This window comes from Kryptolebias marmoratus, linkage group LG9 (assembly GCF_001649575.2).
Source record: "Kryptolebias marmoratus isolate JLee-2015 linkage group LG9, ASM164957v2, whole genome shotgun sequence".
NCBI lineage: Eukaryota > Metazoa > Chordata > Actinopteri > Cyprinodontiformes > Rivulidae > Kryptolebias > Kryptolebias marmoratus.
Window position 1 is genome coordinate 8,953,913 of NC_051438.1, and position 22,960 is coordinate 8,976,872.

At 41.2% G+C, this 22,960-nt stretch overlaps 3 protein-coding genes across 6 annotated transcripts in view; 1 reads left to right on the top strand and 2 right to left on the bottom strand.

Annotated features, from left to right (window-relative positions):
- The window catches only part of mtus1a (microtubule associated tumor suppressor 1a), a 29,949-nt gene extending 26,743 nt beyond the window's left edge, over nt 1-3,206 (bottom strand). Inside the window, exon 1 of one of the 2 annotated variants that reach the window (XM_017419769.3) lies at nt 2,219-3,206. The gene's annotated coding sequence lies outside the window, so the exon portion shown is untranslated. Of the gene's footprint in view, nt 1-2,128 lie in introns of both variants that reach the window. The other variant, XM_017419768.3, reaches the window with a different exon arrangement.
- Nucleotides 3,207-3,377: 171 nt separating this feature from the next.
- Nucleotides 3,378-9,997, bottom strand: sybl1 (synaptobrevin-like 1). Of its 3 annotated transcripts, none has more exons than XM_017419674.3 (8): nt 9,849-9,997; nt 9,329-9,521; nt 9,160-9,217; nt 7,438-7,575; nt 5,751-5,841; nt 5,251-5,318; nt 5,059-5,151; nt 4,265-4,333 (listed from the first exon to the last, which is right to left on the bottom strand). In XM_017419674.3, the coding sequence occupies exons 2-8, from the start codon at nt 9,472-9,474 to the stop codon at nt 4,265-4,267; spliced, it is 663 nt and encodes a 220-aa protein (XP_017275163.1). In that variant the 5' UTR covers nt 9,475-9,521; nt 9,849-9,997. The 3 variants fall into 3 exon arrangements, with proteins under 3 accessions (XP_037833173.1, XP_017275163.1, XP_017275165.1); XM_017419676.3 differs by having other exon boundaries at nt 9,329-9,518; nt 9,849-9,988; XM_037977245.1 differs by lacking the exon at nt 9,849-9,997 and having other exon boundaries at nt 3,378-4,333; nt 9,329-9,474.
- Nucleotides 9,998-10,127: 130 nt separating this feature from the next.
- Nucleotides 10,128-21,183, top strand: polr1d (RNA polymerase I and III subunit D). Its single transcript, XM_017419663.3, has 6 exons — nt 10,128-10,258; nt 10,497-10,587; nt 12,357-12,454; nt 12,748-12,824; nt 15,746-15,828; nt 20,896-21,183. Exons 2-6 carry the CDS (start codon nt 10,549-10,551, stop codon nt 20,941-20,943), a joined length of 345 nt encoding a protein of 114 aa, XP_017275152.1. The 5' UTR covers nt 10,128-10,258; nt 10,497-10,548; the 3' UTR covers nt 20,944-21,183.
- The last annotated feature ends 1,777 nt before the right edge of the window (nt 21,184-22,960 follow it).

Genomic DNA, 22,960 nt, shown 5'->3' on the forward strand with positions numbered 1-22,960 from the left:
AAAAAAAAAAAAAAAAAAAAAGAGGAGCAGGATGACGGGAGGCCGAGGTGCAGGAGGAAGATGTGACGCGTGCACCTGAACTCACATCCTCCACACGTCAGGCCTAAGATTTCCAAAGCCCTCTAGTGAAAAAATGCTCGCTGTCGACGACGCGTCCTCGTGCACAAACGGCTTGTCATTCGATCCCGACACAACAGCAGAGCTGCGACACCAGAGCGCAGGACGCCCCCCCCTCAAGGTCCTAAACTATTTCTGCTTAACCTATATAAAGTCCAATGACCCGGGGAACTTCAGTCCAATCTCTGAAAGCCAAGATGGAAATCGCCGCTCGGAGTCGGACTCTCATCTCCTCTAAGCTCTGAACGTCAGTCCTACCTCATTAAACAAGTCTACTGTAAGTGAAGTGTTCGCCTGTTTAAAGAGCTCCAAAATCCATTCAAACCAGAGAAAAGAAAATCATCAAGATTCACCATTTCACAATCAGTTAAATCTAGCATTTTGCCATCTAAACACTATTTTAATAATGGTTTTGCCCATGTCTGTTTGTTACCAAAGTATCTAATGAGCCACTGGGCAGATTTCAATGAAACTTTAACAAAGTGATCAATGGATGGATCTACAACTTGACCCAATTTAAGATGGCCACCAAAGCCAACAGACCTTAAAAATAAACGGCAATAACTCAGTCAAGCGGTAACAAGTTTTAATAATCCGCCTTTAACCTTTTGCAGTCGACTGTTTGTCGGCGAAATAACACAAATCTAAATTAAACTTTCAGGAAAATAATCATCGGATGGACTGATTAACTTCTTTATTTAGTCCAGTTCAAGATGGTTACCACAGAAAACAAAAGTGCCCGTAACTCAAGTCAACTTTACAAATAAGGTGCTAACATTTGATGTGGTAGTAGCTGCGATCCATCAGCACCCCATACCCTGACGTGTCACAGTGTCGCACGAGGTTGACTGCGTCTGAAGTTATTATTTAAAGGTTTGAACAAAACTGCTCCAACTCGTGAAAAAGTTTGTCATTTCTCCACATAAGACGATCGTCGAAAACTCTGTTCTCTACAAAGATCAAAGTTACACCGGCGGTCCAGGTTACAAGAACGATTGTAAAAATAATCTGTCAGAATATCACTTAGTCCGTCCAAGAAGAAAAATAACTTTACAGCTAACTTAGCTTAACTTCTGATAAAAGCAACACGCTTTGTGCAAAGCTGTCCTGTTGAATATTCAATTAGTTATCCAGAACAGCAAGACCAACGATAAATACACAAACAAAAAAAAGGGCCAAATATAAACTACTTCCACTGACACAGCATATACTATAATGTGTCAGTAATGAAAAGTAGTATTTTAGTCAAGCAGCTGATAAGAGTAGCAAGAATAAGTTTAAAATTAACCTCAAACACTAAGATAGACCATTAAAAAACAAATAAATAAATAGCCCAGCAGGCACTTCGAGACCCTATGAGTCAGGGTCACTTTAATATATATATATGCATAAAACCACATAGAGAGACAAAATCCCCCCCAATAAATAACACAAAACTAGCAAAAAGAGATGAAAACTACCAAAATAAAGACCAAAGCTGATAAACTATAAAACACAAAATAACATCAGTGTTAAAGACACAAACCGACCAAATACCATGTTGTGCCAGATCTGCTTGTTTTTAATGAATGCTTTCAAGTCAAATTGTCCAAACAATAAACAAAAACCTACATATTTGTGTCCTGAGGCCCCAAATGTTTCCAGTTCATTATCAAAACCCACTTTTTTCAGAAATTGCAATCTATCATCATTTTATAAACTCGCACTTAAATGCATGTACTGTAAGGACAAAATAAAGACGGCCTGTGTCAGCAGTCTTTTCAAATTATGTCTAATAAAAACTTTGTGACTCTTGTGTATTTATATTTATAGTTTGTGGTCCTAAATAAAAACACTTCTGAGTTGTTTCAGATGTTTAGTTAAGTAAGAACCACATCTTATGCTAGCAGCGGTTGGGAGGCGACGGTATATTAGCTAGTTTTCTAACCGTCAATTTCAGTAAATTAGTCATATTATAGAAGCGTTCGAAGTTACTTTAAAATACTGAAATAATTTATTTTAAATACATTACCGACTGACAAGCGTTTCAAGTCTTACAGGAGGCGAATTAGTTCAGAAAAATCCACATCTTAAAAATTAGCCAAGTTAGCTTGTTGGCTACCTGTGACGCGCAGAAAGCCCGAGGAGTTCTCAGGGAACTATTAGTTCCACCTGGTCCGTTCGTCCCCTTTTCACACATCATCGACCCGGTACTGTCACCTGAAGCAGCATAATCTTAATTTAGCCCACTTTAACGATCGCCTCCAAGTGATGAAAAGGAGCTTTGTGTCTCTCCTCAAAGGGACGATAGGTTTGGACTACACATTCCGTTGACTCGGTGCGCAAGAACCGCACGAACTGATTGAACCAACTCGATTTAATCAATTAGTAAATGCGCTTGTTTCAGTAAATCCCTCACAACACTGCATGACCAGGGGCTTGATGAAACTATTTCAATTCATACATACTTGTTTTATGTTCTATTTTTTCCTGTGCATAACTTGATATCTTTTTTTAAGTTGATCACGTTGAAATATGGGTTTAAGGGTTTAATGGCGACATTTCTTCAGGCTTTCTTTGAACTTTTGCCATTTTCTCACTCATTTTCAACTCAGTACCAGACTACTTTATTTTTTTTAGAATAATGCTTTTATTTGCTTGTTAAGCCAATAACTGTAACCATTAAATTATTAAAACATAAAAACTAAATGCTAAAACCAGTGTTGTGTGGACACAGAAGAACCAGTTTCATATTGGCTAATTAATTAGCAGCAAGCTAAGGTGAGCTAGCTAGTAGCACTGTTTGCTGCAGTCTGCCACAAAAACACTTTTCTTTTTGTATTTATGAAAAAAACTGTGATAACACAAGTTACATACATAAAATAGTATTTTAGCAGTGACAAGCTGATTTTCAGAGGTATTAGCTGAAAAACTAACATATTTTGATAAAGGAAGATGCATCTCGTAGGCCTTAGCTTTATTTTTTCCCTTGATTTTTTGATATACTGTTTATCTGCTGTAGATAGCTTTTTCTTGGAAATTTAACAGCTTATTTGTCCACTTGCATTATTTTTTTAAGTACAAACTGAACCGAAAGCAAGTGAAAAAACAGCCGAAGTTTGAAGAAATATTCAACACTTTAAAAAAAGTCTAGCCCCATGGAAACAAAGGAATGGCTGATCGTTTAAAACTTTTGCACAGTAGTGCATGCTACATTTTCAAATGAAAAACAAAACGGGTTTTTACACTCTTTTTTTGTCTTCCTGGTATAGATCACCTGCTTGATGCCACCTGACTTTATTCATTTAAATCTGAATGTACAACAATTAAATAATTACATCAACATGTAATTAGAAATGATGCCAGGAAAAAAATTTATGTACAATTTGAAAAGTGCATTGTGTTAACAGAAAGGAAAAACAAGTAAAAAAAAAAAAAAATGAGCACGTTGAACATCTCAGGAGGTAAAAAGTCAGAAGGAAGCCTTTCATCACATTCACAGCCAGGAAGAGGTCAAATTCTTTCTCGAGTCAGAATTACTTCAGGATAACCATTAAATATCAGTAATATGAATCAAATGTGCAATATTTATTTGTATGAGCTCTTTTATAACATTTATTTTAGAGGTTATGTGGTGAAACTCATTCAGAACATGGTCATACTGCATCAGCCGAGTCCAAAGGTTAGCTTTAAGCTACACGACACTGGGGGTGAGTTTCTCCTGATGGACCTGCAGCACAACGTGGACGCTACCGACACCCCCCCCAGAGGAAACCGGAACAAGTTAAAAGTTTGTAATTCGTCAGCCTGAATGGACTAATATTTACACAGACAGGTGCGGGACAGTGTCACAAACCCCATTCATCAGGCCAACAAGTGCACAACGCCAGGATGAATGTACTGGATGAACGTAAGACGTGTGGGAGCTGTTCAGAAGATCGGCGGTCCTGAAGGCAAATACATGTGCTGGCTTTTTTTTTTGTTGTTGTTGTTGTTTTGAAGAGGGCGAGGAAGGAGGCAGGAAGAAGAAACACGGGTCTTTTAGTGAAAGAAGACAAGAAAAGAAAAAAAAAAAAAAGAGGAAAACAAAATCCTGCGTTTGTTTTTGTCCATTGGCAAGCGAAGTTGAACAGGCACTTCCGCCCCTCTGCCTCGGTCTCCCCTCCTCTCATTTCTTGACACACGAGGGCCAGCTGAGGCCTCCGCAGGCGGCCGACACGATGATGTAAACGACCACCTGAAAGCAGCGCACAGAGTTCAGCCACTGGATTCATCACGCTCACACGAGAAGCTCATAAACAAAACAGCCTTTTAACGGATCGGTGTGCTGCTCAACAGACCGGCAGAATATCTGAACAAATCCTAATAGAACTCGGGGAAATAAATCATTAGATTCGGCCATCTACAACCCATTAACTTTTAGTCAGCCCAATTCAAGATGGCCGCCACAGCCAACCAAAATTGAAATACGAAACAAATGGCTCCAACTATAAATACAGCTAAAATTTGGTGTGTTGGTAGCTGAGATGATCCCCAACAGGCACTCTGAGAGCTAACAGACTGCACTTGGAGTAAACTGTCTGTCTGTTAGCAAAATATCTCATGAACCACTGGATGGATTTTAATGAAACTTTCAGGAAACAATCATCGGATGTACGCCTACACCTGATTGACTTTTAGAGCCAATACAATTCAAGATGGCCGCCACAGCCAACTGGCCTTACAAAACACAAAAATGGCTATAACTCAGTCAGTTTTAGAGATATTGAGCTGAAACTTGATGTGGTAGTAGCTGAGAGTCGTGCACAAAACATACTCTGAGTGTGACTTGTCCCGATATCGCATTTAACTTTTTTTTTTTTAAGGTTTGACCAAAGTAGCTACGACTGTCATTTCTCAACATGAGATGATCTTAGTTCAAATCTGGTGATGGACTGTTAGGCCCTCCTGTGTGATACTCACCAGGCACACGAGCACGATGACAAGTGTCAGCTTGAGGTTCTTCATACACATGGCCCGGGCGAGGTTACGACTCGTGGTTTTAAACGTGACCGACTGGCGAGGCAGAGAGGAAACGCATCACTCACTACACCGTCCAAAATGCTTTTGTTTACTCGTGAACGAAAACAAACGAGGAATAAAAACTAAACTCACTGCATCCACCAGGTTTTCAGTCTTGTCAATCAGAAGCTCCAGCTTCTCTCCTCTCTGAGCCACCAGGTCTGTAGGAAAAAAAAACAGAGGGAGCCGGGATTAACACACAAAGCTCAGTCGGTGCAACAATGTGCTCATCGTGCTTCTTTTGAAGGCGCTACCCTTCAGTGGTTTGCAGTTTTGTGGATTAAAACTTGAGCGACATGAGCAAAATGGAGGTCAGCAGCTGATACAACCACGAGAGAAGGGAAGAAAAAAACTCCAGGAACACACTGAAGGTTTCATATGACTCAAATGACACAATTTAAATCATTTATCATCCCACAGACCTGTATTAAGAGCTATATTAAAGGAAAACGCCCCCCAATCCTTTCGCTCTGACCTGTAGGGTTCAAACATTTCAAAGCCAACGTCCACAGAGTGAGCGACGAGTCGCTAACACTTTTAATTTTAAACATTAACTGCGACTTTTATAACGTGGAGCCGAGGAAGAGGCTTACCAATGTTGCGCACCATGATGCCCTTCAGGTCATCGACTTGCATCTGAGTGTCCGCGACCCGGTCTGATCCCCGAGGGTCTGAGTGGTGTTTCTGCACAGAAAATGGTAAATGAACTGTACTAATGAGGCATTTAGGGGTTCAGTGTCTGGTGGAATCGAACCTTCGGCTGTCCTGTTAGAGGACGGCTGCTCTAACGACTGAGCCACAGCCGCTTCCAAAACACCAGGAGACTTCTAGTTTAGGTTTATTTCTTAAAAGAGGCACAATGCTCAGTAATCGGTCATGTGTAAAATATAAGCCCATCATGTAAATGTGGCAGATTTTGGCTCCTTTTCACCTGCAGCTCCTGACAGAAGAATCAATTACATCAGATCAACAAAAGTCACAGGATTAATAAAACTACAAATCCTTGAGTAAAAGAATGGTAAAAACATTCAACAAAATAAAAACAATAAGACGACAAACAGCTTTGATTAGTAAAGCATTGTTTCAGATTGTTCATGCTAATAATATGGCAGCGACACCATTCAAACTCATCTTGGAGCCATCTTAAACCTTTCTGTGCCTCATCCACTGTCAGATTCAGGTAATCTTTCTTTTTTTCATGCAGCCCAGCCTTCGTATATATGTTTACTTTCACAGACGATGTGGTTGTCAGGTTCCATGTGGGGCCAGCGCAGTTTGCAGATCAGGACTAGCAGCTTTGAGTTTTGTTCTCACGTTGCAGTTTTCTCCTGGTTCTTTCGTGAGCTCGGCCCACCCAGCCAGTTAAACCAGTGACAGGTGGCCATCTTTGAATGTTATTTTATAACCTGTTAACTCTAAACCCCAAAATGGAAAAAAAAAAAAAAAGTCAGATGCTGCTCTTCAACCACTTGGAGTACGTGCAAATGCTTCGTGTCTTTGTAAAAAGTAACAATTTAAATTCCTTGGCAGTGCAGTCTAATTTATTGTTCTAATAACTAGGATTTCAGTATTAAAGTTGTAAATATGATTGGCTGTGGAGGGCTTATATATTGACCTAATTGATCAAAAGAGTCTAGATGACCATTTAGACGTCCTGGTGTTTAAATATGTTACCATAGAAACCCGTAAGGTGGATAAACCGTAGCAGTGACTCCAGTTTTAAAAACATTTTCAAAGGGTACAGCAGGGACGTTCAAAGTGAACCGTATCCCCCTCCTGCGTGTCCGTGAAGGGTTTAATGGCAACAAGTTTAGAAATGTTCAGCACCGTTAAAGCTAATACTAAAGTACTTCTTGACAAAGACTGTTGGAGGCTAAAGTTCTTCTCTTTTTTTAAACTCACCTCCCTCGGTCAGAACAAGTTATGTAAAGAAAGTTCCTCTGATCAAAATACTGACTGTTATTCTGATCAATCCTTCAGATTAATACTTTTATAAAGTCGGTGTTTCCAGTACCAGAGGCAGGTCAGCGTGGTGTGACAGAGCCTCCTGTCTCCCTGCCGGCAGGACGTTTCCTTTTTCTCGTGGGTTTCATTTCAACCCTCATGATCAAACTCACTCAAAGCAGCCCTTTTCCCAGAGAAGTCTGCTTTTGTTTCCTCAGACGGTTATCTCAAACACACACACAGTGGGGCTCGGTTTGGAAAAAAAAAAAAAGAAAGCTTTCGCTAACATTTACTCTGGTCACAAGAAAGCATTTATGGGCCTTTTGTCGCACTCACCATCTGAGCCGCTAGTGTGGAGGAGAACTCGCTGTTCATGGCGTAGGGGAGAGCGGTTTGCGCTCGCGAGCCGTACGTCGTCTGGAAGCGCTTCTTGACCTCGCTGAGGAAGCTGAAGGCGCGTGATCTTTCAAAGTCCTTCCACAAGACAAGAGTTGAAATATATAAGCGGTTACTTACAAGAGAAAAAAGCAACACATTTGTGCGTACTGTTTTAGTGATCGTACAGTACTGTGCAAAAGTTATAAAGCACCACGAATGTCTTTACATTTCCTTTCCAAAGAGTCAGGCTTCCTTGTGATCTCTTAAAATGGTCTTGATAAACAGTTTTCAACATGCCGTATTTTCCAGACTATAAGGTGCAGTTAAAAACCCTTCAATTTTCTGAAAAAATGACAGTGCGACTTATAATCCGGAGCACCTTATATATGTAAGAAGTCGTAATGTTTTAGTACGACTTTGGTTAAACTACAAAGCTGCACCGCTGCAGCATTAAGGCTCAGTTAGAGTCGCTCAGGGCTCCGTACACGGACCTGAGCGAGCGGTGGAGAGGTTTATACTCAACGCTTACGTGGGTGCAGTGTTCTTCCGTGAGTTTTAAACCGTTTGATTATCTTTGTGATCTTTCACAGAAGGATCATAGAAATGCTGATACAGGTGAACCAGCTTCGCTAGAGCACCAAAATCGTCCATTTTGAATGGAGCGCGGTCCACAAAGTTACAAAATAGGGAGGTGACGATGCGCCTTATATATGACAAAAGTTTGAAAATGGATCATTAATTTACAGTGCATCTTATAATCCAGTACGCCCTATAGTGCAGAAAATATAGTAAATATATTTTGAGGGATTTTGACTAATTTTTCTCTCATTTTCTGTCCAATCTTTGTACCGGACTAATTAATGTGAGGTGAGTATAAAAAAGAGGAAAGTGGACTAGTGGAGAAGAAGAGGCAGGCTTAAATATATATATACACACACATCTCCATCTGATAAATAATTTATTAAAGTCAAGTCTTGAAGAAAGCAAAAAAAAGTCAGCTCTTTGGGAATCAAATTGTTGGTGCTAAATTGTTATTCTGTTTCTGTCCGACTGTTTTATTTTTTTCCCCCCACATTTCCCGTAGATTTATCTAAGGAAATTCAACCAATTTGTGTTTTAGTGTCAGGTTGCTGGTAAAGTGTTTAAAGAGTCAATAAACAATATTGACACAGGCTGTAAGAGGCTACAACACACCTTGTATAATCTTCCCCGGGTGCAGAAACAAAACGGAAATAAGACTTTTTATGTCTGACCGAGTCGCCGGTCCAACTTAAAATGACTTCACGAACAAAACATTCATCTGAAAATAATTAAAAACGAGCAGCCAAAGTTCAAAGATAAACCTGTAAAGACCTTTATAGAGACTGAAGGAATGGCCACTTTATGTAGTTATAAAAAAGTTTGGCTACTTAAAGGAAAAAAAATATAAAAAGGGGACTTTTGAATAATACTGCATGTCAAAATAAAGGAAGAAATTACCTAAACCTAAGGATTTTTCCACCATTTCTAACACATACAGAGGGGAAGAAAAGGATTTGTACTTTATCGCATGATGTTAAAACAAAACAAAACATCATGAGACTTCCTGGAATAAACAGACAGCTCTTGTAGTAAAACTCTGTTACACATTTATGAGAGGACGATCCAGGAAATACACACTGAAAACTGTATTTTACTCACATCATCCGTGATGCATAGGTATATGATTCTGTCGTGGCAGATGTAATGAAAGAGATAGCTGGGACAGAAAAACAGACAGGTCAGGTGAGGCAAAGTGAGGCCCGTTTTCTGCAGAAATGTCAGCAAAGAAAACACAAACACTTCAGAGCAGACACACCCGGACCCCTACCTGCCGTGGCTGTAGGTCAGTTTGTTGTTCTCTGAAGGAATCTTGGCCAAAATCTGCTCTGTGACTTCCAGGAAGTTCCCGCCGCACCAGGCGTGCTTCGCCAGAATGGTGGTTCCACGAGCCACCACCGCGAACAGGATTGCCATGGCAACGGCTGGTGTTGAGTTGGGGGGGCTTCGGCTCTGTGACCCTGCTGTCAAGTAGAGCAAGAAAAGCAGCGGCTGAGTGTTTGTGTCGGAGCTGAAGCCAGAAAAGGTCTGGACAAACAGGCGACGTGGGTTACACGAAACATGTAAATGTCAGCCGCGCTTCCGCCACCAGCTAAGTTGCACAAACGGGATCATTTCGAAAGAAAATGAAACCAAAAGACAAGACGGTGGCCGGGAAACAACGAGCTAGCTGATGTTGTTGTTGTTGAACGAGCCGCGTCGAGGAGCTAGTTAAATTTCATGGACTGTCACGGTTTCTATCGACACAGCTGACGCACGTATCAAACCTAAACACAGAAAAAAATCATTACCTCGAAGTATCAGCGATGGTCAAAGTAGCTCATTTACTCAAATTCCCACATAAGTGTCTCAGCTGCTAGCTAATCCCTTTCGAGTGACTTCTGCCTTGCAAATATGCTCTAAACCGGAAATGACTTCACCGCGCTGCTGGGTAATGTAGTTCCCCAAGTGCCCTTTGCCGCGCTTTGTCAATGATAGAATTTCACAGTTTGAACTACACCCTTTTTACACCGCCTGCGATCGTCACATGTTTTCATACGTTTACGGCTATTGCGCATGCCCAGAAAAAGAGGCTAATTTATCCCTCTTCAAAGCATTTCAGGCGACCTGCATCGGTTCTCGAACAATTTATTTAGTTAAATTAACAGGTTGCTTAAAAGAAAAGTACACGAAGTTCTTGCCACGCTCATTATATTTACTGGTAAGGTAGTCGGAGAAAGTTTGCCAAGTGAAATAACATGTAAATGATTATACAGTAGGTTTTAGTCAGTGTTATCGATTACAAATCGGCGCAAATCTGCTTTAGGCTGTTGTTAAAATATTTTAAAGTCAAGTTATTCTCATCCCACCTCTTCTCGTTTGAGTTTGGTACATTAAGCACTATGACAAAAACAAAATGTGGGTTAAAAACTTGCTGTTTGGCTCTCCGTGCCTGTCAGACAAAGCCGAGGACAAAGGGGCCCACGCTGACAGCGTTGAGGAGCCTGAAGCATGGCGGAGGAGAGCGACAAGAAGCCCAAACTGGAAGTGGTAAGACATATCACAGCCTTTAAAGTTTATTAGTGTGTTAAAACGCAGGACTTCGTCATGTTTTAACTCCTCTGGGAGGCTGTTCTTGAATCACAGGAGCTCAGTGTATTTGGACTTCCTGTTTGCTCCTCACGTGGGTAGCTGCAGTGGTTAGCAGCAAATAACACATATGTTTCACCTGAAGCTACTTTATCTCTTCTGTTGTAGCAGCCTAACCTCTGATTATAAGTGTTTATCATAATTGTTGTGTGAAGCTGAGGTTTCATAAAACGTCAGTAAATGTGTCACCTTTTACATCTGCTTCTCTTCTCGTGGAGCTCCTTGGCTTTAGTTAATCAGATTTGTTAAAAATGAAAACACAAAAGGGATGAATCCCTAAGGATACTGTTTCAGACATTATCATGACAGCCTATTTTGCTCTATAAATTACAACAAAGTAATAAATATTGAAGCTGTTTAATCTGATTAGTTTATTTTCAGTAAGGGGTTTAGGTCAGAACTGTGGGAAACTGTCCTGTAATGAATAAAAATATCAAATTTAGCTCAAAAATAGCTGGATTTATTGGTGAGATTTTCACCAAACAAAGTCACTGGCGGGTCTTAAAACAGCACAACTCAAAACAGCAATCTTGTACAAGTAGAGAGATTTTATATTGATTAAATAGAATGATTTTCATTTATTTATTTAAAATAATATTCCAGACAGCTCACTTTTCTTCATTGCCACTATTATTTTGAAGTGTTCCTATTATCTCGGGGTGCTTGTATCTGACAAACACCATTCTGACCGTAATAAAATAAATAATTAAAGTAGCGTTCCTTGAAGGAATGCGTATCGCCCGCTGCCTTACATTCCTAATTTGCTCACAAAGATCCTGCGTCATCTGTTAGCTCTCAGGTTGGAGGATGACACTCAGCTACTACCACACCAGGTCTTAGCACGATACCCGTAGAGCCGACTGGGTTACAGTTTTTGTGTTTGCTGCGGCCGTCTTTGAGTAAGGTTGGCTCCACAGACCCGGATCTTGCTGCAGGGATTATGTCTCCTCTCCGTCCTGGGAACACTTAAACCCCCAGGTTGGAGCTGGAGAGCGCAGCCGGGCGGAGGGATGGCTGGGGTTTCCTTCCTGGACCCCGTTTCCTCCGCAGGAAGAAGATGGATGGATGTCTGCACATTGTCACTGTTTGATAAATAAACTGAAACAAACAAACCAAAGTGAACCGTTGCAGTTTTAAAACAACTCTAATCACACAAAAAAAATCATACTGGTTCATACAAATGCTGTTTTATAACCCTTTATATTGCTGTCAGTTTTATATGCTTGCTTCTGTTGAATTATTAACCGTTCAACAGAGCACTGCTTTAAAAGATATGAACTATTGCTTTAAACCTTTTCAGAACATAAAACTTAGTTTTTCCTGATATAATCCTTAAAATGTTTCTTATTGTTATTTTAGATATCTTGGTTTTATTCTGACTAGTGTTCAGGTCATTTTGACGTGAAGAAACGCTACTGTTAATAAAACTTATAGGAGTACTACAAAGAGTCAGCCTTTAAAGTCTCTAATTATGATCCAATATTAGCAGGATGTACTGAAACAAGCCCACAGGACTCGCAACATTTGTGTGACACCCCTCAAAGTCTTCATAATCGTCTTCCATGAGAAAGCAAATGCCCCGTGAAATCAGGTCGACGTTCTGCGGATTAGCCTGTTTTGTGTGGAGAATTTGCTGTGCGGTGTTTAAATGAGTGTTTGTCCTGTTTAAGGTCCAGGCTGACGGGGCAGACGAGGGCTGCGTGACATTCGTGATGCACGACGAAGACCATACGCTGGGCAACTCCCTCAGATATATGATCATGAAGAAGTCAGTGCTTTGTTTTTGTTTTTGCAAACCGTGGCTTTAATGTGCAGCCCGTCTTTGACCTGTTTTTTATTATCACTCGTTGTACTCACGCACAAGCTGGGAGGAACTATTCTCTCCCCCCCATCAAAAATAAAAGATTATTATCAGCCCATAATCTTTATTCTGCATGTGGGATTTGTCCTCTGTGTTTTGGTTCGAGCCGTCAGGATGTTTCCACCAACACACCTTTTTTGAAGCAAAACATTCAGGAGGATCTCACGTCTCACTTTGACCTTCCTGTTGTCTTTTATCAGCCTGGATGTGGAGTTCTGTGGCTACACCATCACCCACCCCTCCGAGAGCAAGATCAACTTTCGGATTCAGACACGAGGTCAGAAACCACCTGCGTACCGCCACACTTTGTACCGTGTTTTCCAGACTATAAGGCGCACTTAAAAACCTTCAATTTTCTCAAAAAACGACAGTGCGCCTTATAACCCGGAGCTCCTTATATATGTAAGAAGTCGTAATGTTTTAGTACAACGACAAAGCTGAGCCGCTCGCATCATTAAGGCTCAGTTATAGTCGCAGGGCTCGATGCACGGCGGTGGAGGCGTTTATACTTGACGCTTACGTCGGTGCAGTATCCTCCGAAAAGACGGGGCTGTTTTGTTTCACTTAATTCGCCTTATAGTCCGGTGCGCCTTATATATGACAAAACTTTGAAAATGGATTATTTGTTGACAGTGTGTCTTATAATTCATTGGCGCTCTATAGTGCGGAAAATACGGTACAGTTACAGAGTTGTATCCGTTTTGGCCAAACCCTTAAATTAACATTATGTGCAATGCCATATGTTTACTGCAATATCTTGCATAACCTGTTGGAGTTTATAGGACGTGTTTTGGATGACTCTCAGCTACTACCACTCCAAACTTTAGGTCAGTAACTGTAAAAATCACTGAGTTATACCTATTGTTGCATAGAATAGAATAGAGTTTATTGTCAATGCACCAGAATTACAACAAAATTTGGGTTTGCTTTCCTGAGTGTAAAAATGCAACACAGTATAGAAATGATCTACCTTCCTCCCTCCCTACCTCGAGGTTAAAAACAAGACTAATAACACTGCAGGTGTGCAAGATTGGTATTACACTAGTTGTGCCATCTTGCGATTATTCAGTTCTTATAGCAGCTCAGGTTATTTAAACCTTTGTTGAGTTCAGTAAGTGTTTTTAAATTCGTTTGTCCTTCTTTTGATTGATCTCTACCCGTTTCCTGAAGGTAACCGTTCAAACCGACCATGCTCAGGATGAGTAATGTCCTTTAGGGTGCAGTGGGCTTTTTTTTTTCCCCAGACGGCAGGAACTGTGTAGTTCTTCCAGCCCACGTTCGTCTGGGCTGTGTTGATGACTCCCTGGAGCGCTTTCCTCTGATCCACTGTGCCGCTGAGCCCCGTCGCAGTGGTGCAGCACGTTAGGATGCTCTCTACGGGGTCAGGGTTAGTAAGTGTTGGGACTGCACTCTCAGGAAGCGCGGCCTCTGCTGGGCCTTGGAGGCGTTCACGCTCCGGGTCAGAGCCTGCTCGAAGTGGACTCTCAGGAAACAGAAGTCTGCTACCCTCTCCACACAGCCCCCGTTGTTTCCAACACATCATCTCTCCACCTTTCCCTTTGGTGGCGTGCCATAATACCCACTTTGTTGCTAAATAAACACGTTGATTGGCGTCTGCTGCGTTCACTTGTGCCACAGTTGTGCAAGAAAGGCCAGTGTTATCGTGAGCAGTAATCAATTTAAAAAAAAAAAAAAATCTAACTGGCCCTTTGCTAGTGAAAACCAGCAGCCCGATCACATGAAAGGACTCTGCAAGACGTGTTGGTAAAAAAAGGCTTTACGAGCACGAAGGATATGCGCTCACAGCTTCACTGCAGCTAAAATGCAATTACCTTTGAGGCATCGGAGAACAAGTCTCCCCTCTGCCTTCAGTCACCAGGCTGTTGAACGCGGCTTCTTATTTATTTCTGTCATTAGTCCTCCCCACCGTGACCGCAGAGAAGAAGCTGGATCAGTCATCCATGTTATCGGATGGAGAGGGGGGGACGACCACAACCAGTAATGGACTTTATTCATATGACTTTAATTTGACATTTTTGTTAAATTCATTTGTTCCTCGTCACAAAACGCTGCTGCTAAGTGTGATATGAGAAGACTGTTTGCTCCATCCTTTTTATTATTTTTATTATTTCTTTTAATTCTACATGAAATCCCCCCACCAGGACCAGAAAGCTTGTTTTATCACCGTTTAAATGGGATTTAAAGGAACAGTTTGGCAATTTTGATGTAGTTTTTTTTTTTTAACAAGTTATAACTAATAAATAAATAATAACCCTGTTGTAGACATCTCTTTGAGTGACATGAGTTTAGAGATAGGGTTTATGACTGTCAGGGGTGTCAAACTCCAGGCCTCGAGGCTCCGCTTGTCCTGGGAGTTTTAGGTTTTTCTGCTCCAACACACCTGATTCAAATGATTTAAACACCTTCTCACCAAATCATCAAGTTCTCCAGGAGCATGGCAACAAGTCATCCGTTTAAACCAGGTGTTTTAAAGCAGAAACATCTAAAACATGCAGGAGAACGACACCCGAGGAATGGAGTTTGACACCCCTGAGCTAAAGGCTAGTCTGATTGCAGCCAAAACCAGAGTGGATTGCTGCTATTTTAAAACGGCTCCAGTCTTCCAGCGGTTCACGTGAATGCTTTAATTTAAACCTTTACATGACCATCACTTTAGCATAACAGACACATTTTAGCCAAACTATTTCTGTAGGCTTCCTAATTTGACTTTTGATGGGCCTTTCATCAGGTATTGTATTTACGATCTTTAGTGGAAAGCAAAAATAATTGCAAACAGCTACTTTCTTTGTCGTTTCTTGTCTGTTTTCCTCATTGGACGACTTCCTGATGGGTTAATGGCTGCAGTCTTTGGGCTGTCTGGACCTCACGCCTCAAGTCCATACAGAAGCTGAATCTGAGCTCATATTTTCCTGATAGGAATGCTTGGATTTGTCAGCTTTAATGAGGTTAAGGTCAGGTGACTCAGCTGTCAGCATCTTTCTTTACTCTGTTCTCTCTTCAGTATCCCCGCTGCAGTGTGATTTATTTTCCGTAATGATTGAAATGAGGGGATCAGTGGTTTAGTGGTGCATTTTCTTGGTTAAATGAGAGAATGTAAATGAGAGTTGGTCAGAAGAGCATGGGCTTTAAGCAGCTGAGGTGGTGATTGTGTTTGATCTGTGTTTTCTGCTGTTTCAGGTGGAAGTCCAGCCGTTGAGCCGCTACGAAAAGGCCTGAACGATCTCCATGAAGTTTGTCAGCATGTCCTCAACACCTTTCAGGTACACCTGTGTGTCTGTTTTATACCGTCACCGTCTGCATTTTACAGGGGAAAAACAGTCAGCAGATAGTCTTCAGTTATTTCTGCGTAAGATGCCTTTTTTTTAGTATGATTTCCTGCAGATTCGATTAATTTGACTCAGAGAAACGTAACTTTTTTTTGTTACAAAAATAGTTTTCGTGTGAAGGTGGTAACAGCTCGTGTTGCCATTTCTGTCCAATCTTTGCCTCATTACTGTCCCTTCGACATATTTTTAGCACTGCTGTGACGTTTAGTTTGTCTTTAAAAGTGACACACGTGAGAAGCAAACACGTTCCTGTGATCCAAGCACACAGCTGGGCTGAAACGAATCAAGTATCTTGAGTATTTTGGCTAAAAAAACATCCTCGGGGGCAGAAATATTTGACTTGTTGCTGTGTTTAGTCCCTGCGACGGCGCATTGCTTCGTGGTTACTGATGTTCTGAGAAAAGGGCCGAAGTTTTAGGATTATAGGAAAAGTAAAAATACTTTACAGTAAAACCAAATAAGCTCAACACAACAACATCGTCCTGGTGTGTTTCTGATTGAAACAACAATTCTCATGGAGATGAGCAGTTTTTTTATGAAAGGGGGGTCTGGGGAGAAAAATGTGAGATTTCGAACATCAGAAAAGCATTTTCCTGGTGTTTGGAACGAGGCTGGGAGAGAGTTTGAAAAGTCCAAAATCAGCAGTTTTTGAGGAGAGTTTGTGAGAAGTTTTGGCGTTTTTGAAGGAGTTTTCAGAAAATCAGATGGAGAATTCATTCAGCCAGGACAAGAAACTATCTCCCAAGGCCGTAAACCCGAAGTAGATCTAGTCAAATAGATTTAAGAATAAAAACATGCTGAATGGAGATTTGAAATAGATTGTCTTGGCGTTCTTTATGGTTGATAGAATCCAACCGTTCTTTTCTCTGACGTTAATCTGTCACCCACTGCCTGGAGTACAACGCAGCGTCTCGGCCCCCAGCATCGACCAATCAGAAGCCTCGGCAGATAAACGAGAACTCTTGTCCAATCAGTGGTGTTACAATATTGGAAAATAATGGACCATGGATCGACAAAAATGATCAAAAACAAACTCTGGGAGGAAGAAAAATCACCTTTTTATTGTGAATAAAGTTCTATTTTGTGTCGTTATGCAGATCGTGGACAACACAGGGACTCTTCTAGGCAAACATTTACAAAATACTTTTGATCAATCAATGAAAAGTAGCCGTTGAAAAGGCGACTGAACCAAGGTTTTATTTGGTGAGTTTCACCGTTTGAACCCCGTACAGCACTGCATCATGATGCTGCCACCACCATGTTTTCAATAAAATCTGTTCCCGAGACGTTTTCGCCGACAGTACAGACAAACGAACGGGCAGAAACCTGATGGCTCTGTCCTGACCTCCGGCGGTGGGCGATAATGAGATCCTGCTGAGGCTGTGTTAGAACTGAGAAAATATCAGGAAAATTATTCATTTAGACAAGTTGATCAGAGTCACTTGAACTGATGGCAGGCGCTTTCCCAACAAGGCTGAAGATTCTGTTGCATCTTTTTTTTCCCCCCATTTCCTCTCCTCGATCCTTTATTTCCGTTGAATTGTACAAGAGACACAGTACGTCGCAGCCAAAAGGAAAACGTTTTGAAATGATTTCATTATTTGACGTCACACAAATCCATCATTGGTGTGCGGATTTTTTATATCCTCCGTGTGAGAGAGCACAGGTGGCTCCGGCTGTGAAAACGTTTTTTTACAAACTTTGAGGCGTTTCACTGGGATTTTATGGGTTAGACAGACACAAAGTGGAAGGAAAATGAAACGTGGTTTTCATCAGTCTTTACAAATAAAAACAGAGAAAGTGTGGCGCGCACTTGTAGTCAGCCTCTCTGTTTTTATTTATTTCTTTGCTGGGATCACAACTGCATGTGTTTTAAGGTATGTCTCCACTGGCTTTGCAACATCTGGAGATCGATTTTACTTCTTGGCCTTATAGCTCAAGCTCAGTCAGACCGGATCAGTGGTTTTCAAACTTTGTTGTGAACTTTTCGAGGTAAGAAAATGTTATGACCCCCCCTTCGGTTCAACAAGACTGAAACAAAGTGAGTCAAGTTTAAGTAATTAAATTTTTTTTTTTTTTTTTTTTTTTTTTTTTAGAAAACAAAACATAGTTCTTTAAAAGTTTCTCTTGGTCATTGTGTTAAAAAATGTGACTTATTTTGTGATGTTTTGTCTCTAGATAGCTATTTGGAGTGTTTTTGTTTTGTCCAAAATGAACAAATAAGAACTAGAAGAATAAAAACACTTAAATTTAAAAAGTACCTTATTGAACCATAACAATGAAGTTCAATCTGTGCACAAAAACCCAACAAGTGGAAATACCTCACAGCTCAATATTACTAAAGTATGAAAGGTTCTGTTTTTACTGTATATCTTTAAAAAAGTACAATACAGTTCAATCTGTTCTAAAGTCCAAACCATGAGCAGGTAGAGAGGGCTGATGTTAGTTTGGCTCAACGTTTTATTTTTCCGCTGATGCTGTTTCTGAAAGGGATCTTTCTGCTTTGTGATAATCATCGTGTTTTCCTTTTTAAAGATCCGAGCGGCTCACAGGGCTGCAGTGTAATGTTTCGACAAGTGATATTCATTTAAATCGACCTCACGCTGTCGGCTGGCACAGATTTCAGACACACAGACACGTCTCTTGATTTCCCACCCTTCGCCGTCATTCCAAAAAGCGAGATATTTCCTGTGCAGCTTTTTCTTTGAAGCGGCCTTTTTTTTTTCTTCTTTCCGCCCATATTTACATGCTGTTTGGAACAAGCGGCGTATCAGCCGGCCCGCACGCTTAACGTCCCGCTCGGATCCGGCAAGTGAAGGCGGAGTTTTTTTCCCCCCACCACCTGGACCGTTTGAAACGATCTGACGTGTTTTTAAGGGACACAGTCTTCAATCAGCAAACAGTTCCATCTTTAAAAAGATATTTTCCCTCTCCTCATCACTTCTATTACGGTTATGAGCTTCTTCGCGTTGGTCTATCATAAAACCTTGATGTTTGGCGTTGGAACGGGACAAAATGTGGGAAAAGTGCAGCAGGTGTGAACCCTTCTTCAAGCCACTGGGTTTACAGGTCAGGGATTTCAGAAAAGAAAAGTCGAGAACTGCTGATGTAGCACACGGAGAGCTGATTAGTCGAGTAACTGATGGATTATTTATAGGAGTACTTAAGTACAAAAATTCGATAGCTTCAGCCCTCGTACACACAATGGCTTTCATTAGGTTTTCTGCCTTTCTCTCTTTAGTTTTGCCTTTATTTCAAGCCAACCAAAATGCTGCCTCGTGTTAAACCTGACAGGAATGAGAACAGCTGGAAAGAGCCAGTTAAAGGCTTCAAATCAAAGTTTTCTGACGTGTCATTCGTTCGCGGCAGGACGTCCTCAGGTTCTTAGGAACCAGTTCCAATCGAGCGTCAGTGCCAGTGTTTTTGTCCTGAAGAAAAAAAAAATGCCAGAGTGTAAAAGTCTGGCTAAGCAGCCTGGCTCAGAAGTTGGCCTTTTTTATTGCCGACTTTATCCCGCAGCTGGAAATAAACTCGAAGGTATTAGCGAACAGACAGGATCGTCAGTCATCCTCCAGCTGTCGGCAGCATCAGTCGGCCTGAAGAGTCAGATCACCGCAGGGATTCTGTTTTTGTTCTGAGGAGAGCAAAAAAAAAAACCGACGGGAACCTTTCATTTCCCTTCAGGATTTTCTGTTTTACGGCGGGATAGTGTGATTAGGGCGGACAGCGGAGCAGTGGTTAGAGCTGTTGCCTCACAGCACGAAGGTTGCAGGATCACCTCCCGGCCTTCCCTTTCAGTTTGAACCAGTGTGTTTACTCCAGGTACTCCGGTTTCCTCCCACAGACCAAAAAACCTGCATGATGGGTTCATTGGTGACTCTAAATTGTCCCTACGTGAGAGCGTGAACGGTTGTTTGTCCTGTTCGTCTCCACGGCTACGTTCACACTGCAGGCGAATGCGACACAGATCAGATTTTTTCATGGCAGCGTGAAAGTGACAAATCAGATTTTTACATCTCTGACCCAGGTGTTTTCAGGATGTGGTGCTGAATCAGAAATATATCTGATGTTTTGTGAACGTTCATGTCTGATGACAGGACGGAGGTCCCTCAGGTCAAAGTCCCTCCACTCTTCATCCACACATGCCTCTGCTCAGAGGCAGCAGCCACAGCTCCAACAAAGGTCATCGTGAACATCTGTGCTCTTTTTCTTCTCCGTCTTCTTCCATCTTTCACCATTTGGGTGTCCAGTTGGTCTCCTTCAGAATCGATCCACACACGCTAACACTCGCAGCGTCCAGATTTCCTGCTGTAAACTCAGCGTGCGGAGGGTGACGTCAGGTCTTCTTCTGCTCATTCCAGGAAGTGGAGACTGTTCACACTGGAGTCTGATGGAGGTGGCATTTAAAACGTAATGTGAACAACCGCAGCAAAAAAAATCGGAATTTAGGCAAAAAATCAAAGTTGAGCTTTAAGACCTGCAGTGTGAACGTAGAACGTGTGTCCCTGTGATGGACCTGCGACCTGTCCAGGATGTCCCCTGCCTTTCACACAGTGACGGCTGGAGACAGAGCAGCTCCCTGTGACCTGGACAGGAAAAAGCGGGAAAAATGGATGGATGGTGTGATTAAACTACCTAAACATCTGCATTATTCTGAACATTGCTTTGATAATTGGTATAGATTCCCAGTTATCCAGAGTTAAAAAAAAATGGGGAATGAAGGATGTCTCGCAGGTTTTAGATGGGTGAATCTTGGAAATGATGCCTCCACCTGCTGGTCAGCACATTCTGCAGAAGCCTCCTAATAACGCCTTCATTTAAATCAGCTGTGTTTAAAACAGGAAAAACATCCGAAACACGTGGGACGGTGCGCTCGCCAGAGCCAGGACCAGGAGACACACCAGCCCTGGTTATTGCACCTTCCAAACTTTTCAGCGTCCGCGTGTCCGTCCGCCATCTTGACTTTGTTTCTGACCACACGTTCTTTTCATTTCATTCCAGGCGAGAGTGAACGAGTTCAAAGAGAGGCAGGATCAGCCCATGGAATGAGCTTCATCGTCCGACACGCAATGACCTGCAAAACATGAAGGGATCTGTTCGTGGAAAGAAAAGACAAAAAAGGCACTTTTATGTGCTCAACGCGACAAAAACTCCAAGTCTTTAGAAAGGTCCGAATAATGTCATTTGTACAATTATTGTATTTTTTTAGAAAGTTATTTTTTAATGTATAATAAATGTGCTTATTCTTGTGTTGGATTAATAAAATAAATACAAAACTTGCAAACAAAACCTTTTTTTTCACAGCAGTTTGACTTGTTCTGTTTATTTTTATGACTTATATAACTGTTTTCGAAGGACGCCCAAACCCTAAATGATCCGTCGGTCAAATTGATCTCTCTCATCTGTTTGTTTCTCTTTTTTTTTTTTATTATTAAGCTGTGTTTGATGAGTGAGGAAGAACTGGAAGCCGATCCGTCCCTATTAGCAGAGGAATGTGGTGCGAGCGGCTTCGTACGGAGCCGGAGGGACAGAAGGGAAAATCAGAGGAGAAAAGTGTAAATAATGAGGCTGGAGTTGGACGAGGTTAATCGCATCACATGCTCAGGACTGTAAATCTGTGGGAACTGAATATAACCGTGACTTGTTAGACAAAATAAACATGCCGCATGAGGGAAGGGGTGCGATAGGGGACGGCTGACTCGCAGTTTTTCAACTATTATTTGACATTTTTTGGAAAATAAGATGTTTGCTTTCTTGTAGAAGATGTCTGCCAGGTTGGCTGGTGAGGCTCTGCACAAATATCTGAAAAGGTGGAAAACTTTAGAGGAACATTTGTGTTTACGTGTTACTTTAATCTAGATAAAACCTTTAGAATGAGTAAAAAATATGCTTTTTTCTTTTGCCATCCAACCAATAAACAGAAATGGTGATTTTTCTATTAAACCTGCAGCAGGATGGAGTGAAACGTATTCATGGTGTCAGAACTTCAGCCTCTGCTGGAGATTTGACTTCAAATAAGATAAATGGTAATCGTGCGGTGTCCTAATTGATGTAGCTTATCAAAAGTCCGGCTTTGTCATCATTTGGGAGGTTCTGCAGTGTGTTGTTGAACCTCTAGGAGGCAGTTTAGCATTTTAGCCTTCTATTTAACTGCTTTCTTGATCCTTGTGTAAAATAACCCCCGATTTATTCTAGTTCTGACTAATTGTGTGAATGCTAATTCAGCATTCACACAAATATATTACTGTTTATTATTTTTCTGTTCATATTCTAACTATTACTGCATACTTGGTGCTTATTTAGAGTTCACACATCAAACCGTTCAGCTCATTCTGTAAATGGTTTTATGACATTTTAATGTATTTCCCCATAAAAATTAATTACCATCCATTCAAATCCTTTAAAAACTTTGCTCTCTCTATCTGCTTCACCATACTGTGTTTGTATTCTTATGCTAAGTTTAGCCGCCGTTCTGCTACATTTAGCTTTTACATAGTTTTTAACTATTTTTAGTCTTTAAGCTTTTTGCTCCTTTTGGCTTTCAGCTGAATTTCTGTTCATTTGGGTCCGAATTAAACTTATTTCTCTAAACTCAAAGAGCTTTTTACAACAGGCAAGATATTAAATGTTTATTCCCTTTAAGAGACACATGTAAAATAATAAAGTTTCTGTTTTGACCCCAGAGCAGCAGTCGTTAATGCTGCTGCTCCTGGAAGTTTATGGAGGCGTTTAGTTGGCGGTTCTTCTCTTTTTGCTTTTCATATCAAAAGTAAAAGACTAAATATTAAAGTTTTTTTGCTCAGGTTGTGAAATATCTGGACAAATATGACCCAGAATCTGGTCGTTATAAAGACAATTGGAGGGGGAGATTGGCCGTTCTGGTGAGAAATAGTGTTAAGCTAGGATTTTGAAGCTGTTGAAAAGATTTATGTGGCCAAATTATATCGCCAATAAAGAGCACTTCAGGGTCGCTCCTGCACCGGCTGACACGCTTCCAGTGACGTGATGCAGCATTCCCGCTGTTTCCGACTTTACAATGAAGCCCACAACAGATCTGAGCTGTCTC

Excerpts from the sequence above, each read along its gene's own strand:
- polr1d (XM_017419663.3), top strand. The coding sequence starts at position 10,549 with ATGGCGGAGGAGAGCGACAAGAAGCCCAAACTGGAAGTG. Across the intron at positions 12,825-15,745 it reads CTTTCGGATTCAGACACGAG|GTGGAAGTCCAGCCGTTGAG; the intron begins GTCAGAAACCAC and ends CTGCTGTTTCAG. Across the intron at positions 15,829-20,895 it reads ATGTCCTCAACACCTTTCAG|GCGAGAGTGAACGAGTTCAA; the intron begins GTACACCTGTGT and ends ATTTCATTCCAG.
- sybl1 (XM_037977245.1), bottom strand. The coding sequence starts at position 9,474 with ATGGCAATCCTGTTCGCGGTGGTGGCTCGTGGAACCACCATTCTGGCG. Across the intron at positions 5,319-5,750 it reads CATCATGGTGCGCAACATTG|ACCTGGTGGCTCAGAGAGGA; the intron begins GTAAGCCTCTTC and ends TTTTTCCTACAG. Across the intron at positions 5,152-5,250 it reads CTGAAAACCTGGTGGATGCA|TCGGTCACGTTTAAAACCAC; the intron begins GTGAGTTTAGTT and ends CTGCCTCGCCAG.